The sequence below is a fragment of the Scatophagus argus genome, chromosome 10, assembly GCF_020382885.2.
Source record: "Scatophagus argus isolate fScaArg1 chromosome 10, fScaArg1.pri, whole genome shotgun sequence".
Taxonomy (NCBI): domain Eukaryota; kingdom Metazoa; phylum Chordata; class Actinopteri; family Scatophagidae; genus Scatophagus; species Scatophagus argus.
Window position 1 is genome coordinate 4686768 of NC_058502.1, and position 7755 is coordinate 4694522.

The window sequence follows — 7755 nt, forward strand, 5'->3', positions numbered from 1 at the left end:
ACTTTTTGTGTCCATTGTTGAAATCCTTGACTTAACTTACACCTGCTATTATAAATAAGCCATTCATATTTGACAGAGAACACTGACAAAATTTTCTCCAAAGGGACATTTAATTTGAAAACAAAGAATTCTCAATAAAAATGACATATCAAAAGTGACAACTTTCACAATACTCAGAACTGGAGCACAGCAGTGTTCACCAGTAGTGCAACAAAAGACGTGTTCGAGTGAGCATCCTACAAAAAACGGAAACAAAGAAATGAAATCTTGATCCCCAAAGTGTTTCCAGCCTGAGACTGTATGTCTCATGTCTTCCTCCCAGTAGAAGTTTTCTGATGAACCAGGAAATGTATCATTGTGCTGTGGGGGTATTTATCTGCACTACAGGGTAACATTGCCTGCAGGGCTCAGTGAAGCACATTTTTCAGGGATAACATTTAACAAAGCCAAAACAACATAACTGCAACAAAGAATTTCCCAGTTCATTTGAGTTAATTGGTTTTCTGCAAACATAAGTGTTAAGATAAGTACCAGTTGTACAAAATTTTGGATAGACAGCCTCCAACCTGCAGTAGGAAATTTGTTTTGTTGCCTTCTAATAAAACAGTTTGGCCTCTCACAAAGGCAGTGATCGCAGTGTCTCTGTAGTTGTCTCATTTTGTATCAGGCTGCACAGATCTTCATCAGCAGGTTACTTTGTCACACCATGTTGAGTTTGGTGACAATGAGCACGCGGACACACTGGTCAAAGCCCGAACACACACACAGGCCCTGCTTGTCGGGGCTCCAGTCCAGGCTGGCGATTGGCTGAGTGGACAGAGTGACGTTCTGTAGTAGGTTGACTGAGCCAGCTACACCCACATCCACCCCATCGGAGTCCTTCTTGCTTCTCTGAGCTGGATACTCGCTGAAAATTAGGAAAGAAAATAGACATTACTCTGTAGTAATGCAGGAAATTTGATTCATGATAGGTACCAGTATATTTGGGACAAAACTTTGTAGTTAACAATCAGTTACTTACTACTTCCATAGATGTAAGTTGCCTGCTCCCCCAGCGGTCATGAAGACATCTCTGTTTTGTGGCAAATGCCTCACCTGCCAGATGGTCGACTTATGAGCCTAAAATAAGGAAGAGGAATCATGGTGTGACCTCTGCTATCAGGCCCATGTCGCCGTCCCCCACCCTCCCCTATTCTCCACTTCCCTTGTGTCAACTGGAAGGCATTACTTTGCCTTTCGTGTCTGGTTTCAGGAAACAGTGTGGGAATGCAACACATGTATGCTAAGGTGCGAAGGACAATAACAAACAAATGAGATACAACTTGATAAAAATACAGAACAAAAACAAAGTGTTGCCATCAGAATCCACTGGCCTTTTTTTTATCTACAGTTTTGAAATGTTTTTTTTTTATAATAATGACAATGATATATAAAAACAACATAATTTGAAAAACTCTAAACTTCTAGTTAAGACTTGTTTTCTAGAGTTACACTGATATATTATTTTAGACCAAACTATCTGGTGGAACCTTATGAATGTGCCAACCATTTATCTCTCTGAAAAACTGGACAAATATTTAGAAAGCTGAGGCTTCTGAACTCTCGGATCTAGAAAACACTTGGCAAGCTGGTGTGTGCACTAATACTGATTTAAGTGTGTTTTTTGAGCATTTTCCCACAAAAAGCCACACTTCCCTCTCCTCACTGGCCCAGTGTCGTTTTTGGCCAGTGTCACACATCCACGGAGAATGTTAGACAAACACAAACCCAAACACTTCCAGCTGTGAAAACGGTCAAAGCAACTTGTGCACCCATTTCCCTCTGAACCATACAAATGCACAATCATAACGGTAATAACCTTTTGACATTTTCCCCATGCATAGGAGCCAAACACCCATCTGGCTCTCTCCACCCAGGTCAATTACCTTTTCGGAAACGGAGGCGAAGCCCTTGGTTTGGTGCTGAGTCCTCATGTCAAAGATGTGGAATTTTCCCTCCAGTGAGGTGGCCACCAGCTTGTTCATGTTGATGTCTTTCCTGTCAAACTCCAAGCAGCATACCTGGTAATGATTGTAAGAAAGAATAACAGTCACTCCCTCAGGACATTTATCACAGGGCATGGCTCCACCACAAACTATTTCATGCTGAAATGGACATAATGACCTCTGGCTGGATCATCTAAACTCAGGAGGTAATGAATAAGAGAGAGGACTGTGTAATAAAATCAGTGCTTTGTACATGGCCTGTGAAGAGAACATGCAGTCACCTCAAACTTCCCCTGTGGTTTTACGTACAGTCTGTTGATTCTGGGAAGTCATTCTCAGCCTTTTCTCAACGTCTGTCCCTGTTTCTGTCTACATTATGATTCAAGAACAGTTTGAAATGCTAAAGAAATCACGTACGTTTGGTCAGTTTATCCTAATAAAAACACAAGTTCTGTATACCTCATATTTAGAACTGCACTACTCTTTGTGTTTCAAAGCTGAGTTGACTGAATCGCTGTCGATTTGATTTCTCATTTTCCTCTGAGATGTTTGTAATTTTCATGCTGTGGTGCCACACTGGCTACATGGCTAAAGAAATAGAGAGAAAAATCTTCCCCTGACATCAACACCCGTCACAACACACACACTCATTGGCTTTTTAACCAGCATTCACCTCACCCCGTTTTTAATGTTGGTTTCCCATCGTAGCGACATATTCCGCAGGTCAAAGAGTTTGATGTCCCCGTTGTCATAGCCAGCACACACACAACGGTCCTGATCATTGAACGCATGACCTGTAATGAGAATGAACAGTTTTCATTCATGATGGTAAAGGGACACTTTCAAAGCCAGTTTTCTGTTTGTAAACATGTTAAACACACACAGGTAATATACATACATACTAACTGGAAAGGATCACAGAAAATAGATTCAAAACAGACTGATGTTAATTAGCATTCCTTTGTTATGTGTACAGGGTATACACTGAGAGTGGGAGAATAATTGAGAATAACCTAGACACGCTTCACCCCGCTTTTGTGCATGGAAGGAGTGGATAAACATATGCTATGACAATGTACCCGTGTGCATTCGGAGAAGCAGCCGTTCTAAACAGGGTCAGCCATGGTTAACAATTGTGGATGTAGGTCCTTTTGAAAGTTGAAATCTTATATTTTACAAACCAAACGCAACAGTCCAGCAGTCCCTCTTGGTTTCTCCTTCCACAGGCTCCATGTTGGCTACAGGTGAATCCTTCTGTCTGGGATCCCACACCTTCACTGTCCCTGTAACACACAATGGAATTTGAAGTTTTATCTCGCATCTTTATGTAATTAAGTTCCTTTATGTTGCTTGAAAAGTTTTAATTATACACTGTTTTAAACTTTCTAAACGCTCTTACCGTCTCTGCTTCCAGTGACTATCTCAGGCGCACCATCGCCAATCCCCAGGCCACCAACACCATCAATACTATTCACTATCTCTTTGTGGGCCTTTACAGTGTACACTGGCACTTCAGGCACCTCCAGATTCCTGTGGACAACAGGATCAGTGTGAACTCACTTTCAATTCAGTCAGACAGAAGTTAAAAAGAAGAAGAAGTTCATCTTAAAAATACTGAACAAATCTTCCACTGAGAAGCCAGTTATAATTGCATAATTTAGCGGTTTTGAATTAAATTTTCGGTTTAGTCACCATTTAGTTTCTTGTCTGGTGAGACACAGAAGGTGTGATAGCAGTGAACGTGGCTAAATTACCATATATTGAGATTTCCATCAAAATCTCCAGTTGCTATGTGTCTTTGTTGAAGAGAGGTGGCCCCAAAGGTCCCACACTTAATGGGTTTGGGTTTCTCTATCTGAAACATAAGAGAGGGGCAATGCAACAAGCGGTGAAATAGCAGTAAGAATGGAAAACTACTTATGTTTGGGTCAGTGTTGCGCAGTTTGTCAATGGCAAAACCATACATTTAATGTTTGTGAATTAAATGTTTGTGACAGCTTATTAAATTGAAATGACCCAAATATGATGAAACGCTGATCCACTGACCAGAAATTTAGAACAACCAATGATTAGTCGAGACCAGGGTTTACTCTGGAGTCTTGTATTTCTTCCACCAGAAAAACCTCCAAAAACTGTGCACAAAGACTTTGCTTGTGATGGTTAGCAGTGGCGGTCATTGGCTGTCTCCAGTGTTACCTGTTGCTATGGAGACAATAAACCAGCAAGACTCTTCTAGAAACCTGATGAGATAAGCTAGCTAAACCCAATATAAGCACTTCGCGTGATGTATTTTTTGAAAAACAAAATCAAAAATAAAAACAAAAATAAAAACGGACGAGAGCAAACAAGAGTGAAATCTTTACGTGTTACCTACCTCTTTGATTAGCTGAGCCTCTCCGTGCAGCGCTTCATATATTTGCATTACTCCGGTTCCTCTAGGAAAGTTCCCCAGGCAGACAAACTTCGCGCTGCAGGGGATCCATTTGCTGTCGAAAACTGTGTAGTTCAAACTCTTCTGAATATGAGCAATAATCTGGGGCTTTGACAGAGGCGATGACATCCTTGCTATGTATGAGATAATATAAAAACGGTTGACTTTGTCTTGTTAAGGTACTAAAGGGACCACTCAATCCAACTAGCTGCCAAAATAAATGACGTCAAGACCCTCCTACCGCGCCTGCCTAAACATGTGCCTGAAAAATAAGTGTAAATTTCAATTAAATAATTGACTCATTTGAGACACACATACACGTCTACTTGCATTTTACCGTTTCAGTACAATTCTGTCAACTCATCAAGCCATATTTTTTATTATAACACCGGTAATCATTATTTTCTCTCTTCAGGCGTCGACGTCGTGGCCGTTTGGGTCCTTTTCGTTGCACGAGGACACCCTCATGCCTCAGTGGCCGTCGTCTTCCTCAGTTTTAACTGCTTAGTCTGACATAAAACGAGTTTCGGAATGGACACTGATAAAAATTCAACCCCAACCGCCGGCGCTGCCGCGGAGAGCAAAGATGGCACAGATTCGTTCACAAAGGTAAAGTCTAAAAAGTCCCAGAAACGAAAACGCGAACAAGATGGAGTGGACATGGACACAGAGGAGTCCGTGGCAAGCAAGCGACCACAGTTTCCACCAATTTCAGGCGATAAACTGAAGGTAACTACCATTTGTTCAAATGTGTTTTCTGTGTGGTTTCCATGTTATCTAAACTGAAAGAAAAGGAATTTAATGTTTATGTCTTTGCTACGAAGTCGGCCTAAGTGCTTTGCGCTTGCGCAGTGTAGTCTTGTGACTTTACAACATACTGTATGTTGTGTTGTTGCACAGGGAGAGAGCAAAACAATGACAACTAATGTGTTTGACAACAGTTTTGTAGAACTTTGCTTGATTGTGTTTAATTTTGACTATATATTTGAAAATATTTAATTGACTACCTAGTCAACAATACTCTTATGCAATACCTGCAGTCACCAGTTACATTACAGAATAGGTTTTAGAATGCAAAATAGGCTTATAAGATATTCATAGCTAATATCTACCCAACAGTATAGGGCTTAGTGAGGCCACCCACAACTTTTAAAATTAACATTGCACATTAATTTATCAGCATCTGCAATGTATGTGATGATCGGTTTGTGTTTCAGGGACCAGATGAGATGCGCAAAATCCCTGTCCCAGCTCACAGATACACCCCGCTGAAGGAAAACTGGCTGAAGATTTTCACCCCAATTGTAGAAAACCTACAACTTCAAGTTAGATTTAACCTTAAAACTAGGCATGTTGAAATCAAAGTAAGTTTAAGCTGAGCTTTTTTTTTCAATAATGCCCATCTGTCCTGTTTTTCTCTGCTACCCACAGTCCTGTCTATATTGTGCTTTTCTTCTTTCAGACATGCAAAGAAACACAGGACATTGCCTCACTCACAAAAGCAACAGATTTTGTAAAAGCGTTTATTCTAGGATTCCAAATTGAAGTAAGTACACTAACAGAAGGTCTTAGTGAATTGTGAATGTCTTCATTTTTGCTGAAAAGGTTTTTTTGTAACCAGTGTTCCAAAGCCAGATGTAGAGGATTTTACCTTACTGGTGATATTGATGTTTTATCAAACATTTAACATCAGCAAGGTGTCTGCTGTCAGTAAGATAAAACCACCAGGAAACAGGTCATTTTGTAGGTGTTTTTATTTTGCGCATGTTTAAACATGGATGGTAAATTTATTCTTTAAGTGTTATTTTTGTCAGCTTTTATAGGCTGTAGTGATCATATTTAACTTAACTAACTAACTAAATCTTAGGCATTTAGCTCTCAAATGACTGTCACAATATTTGATTGTTGATGATGAATGAAAGCCCCTTGAACTTGGTTTGATTTTGCTTTGTGATATAACACTCATCTCCTTCCAGGATGCCCTGGCTCTTATCAGATTAGACGAGCTTTTCCTTGAAAGCTTTGATGTCACAGATGGTAAAGATGACACTGACATGAATCATTTGTCTCTATGAAACTGTTTTTTAAGATTTTACATTTTAAGATTTTTTGCTGCTGCAAAATGAACTTAGTGTCCAGTCTTTTTAATTGTCTGGTTGTGTTGTCTGTCTTGGCAGTGAAACCTCTGAAGGGAGACCACTTGTCCAGAGCAATCGGAAGAATAGCAGGGAAGGGAGGGAAAACCAAATTCACCATTGAAAATGTCACAAAGACCCGTATTGTGCTTGCAGACACGTGTGTACTTTTCATTATTCTTGTTCTATTACTGTTAAAAAAAGTTGAATTATTACATAAATTAACTATATACATTTTTAATCATTTTGTCATTTGATTTTCTGAATTATTTAATTATTTCATTGCACTTTTGCAGTCTAACATTCAGTATTTTTACAACTCTACTACTATTCAGTTTTGTCACCACCTTAAAACAAAGGTTAGATTGTAAAGGGTTTGTGGATAGCGACTGTAATATCCAATTATATTTTGATTATATTTAAGTAAAGTGGTTAAACCACTGTGGGTTGTCTTTTCTGAAGCATTCAACTCTCCTTCATCTGTTTCTTAACAGGAAGGTTCACATATTGGGGTCTTTCCAGAATATCAAGATGGCCCGGACAGCAATATGTAACTTAATCTTGGGTAAGAAAGTGCTTTTTTTAATGTTTGATTAATACAGTACAACAAAGTTTAATGTCATGTTTGGAATAGAACTCTTTGAATCCACATGTAGTGCTGAGAAGTGACCTTTTAAATCCCTTTTGCCCCTACAGGAAGTCCACCTTCAAAGGTCTATGGCAACATCAGGGTGGTGGCTAGCAGGACTGCAGAGAGATTCTGAAGTCTTATTGGCTGTTGTTTGTCTTTCTGCCCCCCTCCCTTTGGCTGGTGGAATTGCCACTTTGATCTGCCTTGATGAGTTAAGTCTGTTAACGTCTTTCTGGATGGCCTGATACCTCAGTTTCCTCTGTTGGCCTCATGGTAATTTATTTTTGGATCAGGTTATTTTTGGACCCCAAACCATTAGGAAACATCAAGATACATGCATAAACAATGTGCATTTATCTGTAAGCGTGAGTTTCTGTAAATAAATAATTTCAATCTCTACAAAAAATGAGTTTAATTTTGTTACTGAGGTCTATAAAATGTCAGATTTTTGGACCAGGAATGGATTCATTAATAGTTAAAAATGCTGCCAAAGAAAATTTGTGACTACGACTTTATAGTTCCAGTCAATAACTTCCTGAAGAGAAATTATGTTTTGGAAAAGAAGGGACAGAA

At 39.5% G+C, this 7755-nt stretch overlaps 2 protein-coding genes across 3 annotated transcripts; one reads left to right on the plus strand and one right to left on the minus strand.

Annotated features, from left to right (window-relative positions):
• Nucleotides 1–91: 91 nt before the first annotated feature.
• On the minus strand, nucleotides 92–4707 carry dnaaf10 (dynein axonemal assembly factor 10). Its single transcript, XM_046400979.1, has 8 exons — nucleotides 4360–4707; nucleotides 3740–3840; nucleotides 3385–3515; nucleotides 3167–3268; nucleotides 2664–2779; nucleotides 1926–2060; nucleotides 1022–1119; nucleotides 92–907 (listed from the first exon to the last, which is right to left on the minus strand). The coding sequence occupies exons 1-8, from the start codon at nucleotides 4543–4545 to the stop codon at nucleotides 700–702; spliced, it is 1077 nt and encodes a 358-aa protein (XP_046256935.1). The 5' UTR covers nucleotides 4546–4707; the 3' UTR covers nucleotides 92–699.
• A 130-nt stretch (nucleotides 4708–4837) lies between these two features.
• pno1 (partner of NOB1 homolog) lies at nucleotides 4838–7588 on the plus strand. 2 transcript variants are annotated; one of them, XM_046400980.1, is made up of 7 exons: nucleotides 4839–5145; nucleotides 5634–5780; nucleotides 5879–5962; nucleotides 6393–6453; nucleotides 6594–6711; nucleotides 7046–7116; nucleotides 7248–7588. In XM_046400980.1, exons 1-7 carry the CDS (start codon nucleotides 4948–4950, stop codon nucleotides 7313–7315), a joined length of 747 nt encoding a protein of 248 aa, XP_046256936.1. In that variant the 5' UTR covers nucleotides 4839–4947; the 3' UTR covers nucleotides 7316–7588. The 2 variants fall into 2 exon arrangements, with proteins under 2 accessions (XP_046256937.1, XP_046256936.1); XM_046400981.1 differs by lacking the exons at nucleotides 6393–6453; nucleotides 6594–6711; nucleotides 7046–7116; nucleotides 7248–7588 and adding an exon at nucleotides 6023–6288 and having other exon boundaries at nucleotides 4838–5145; nucleotides 5879–5985.
• Nucleotides 7589–7755: the final 167 nt, after the last annotated feature.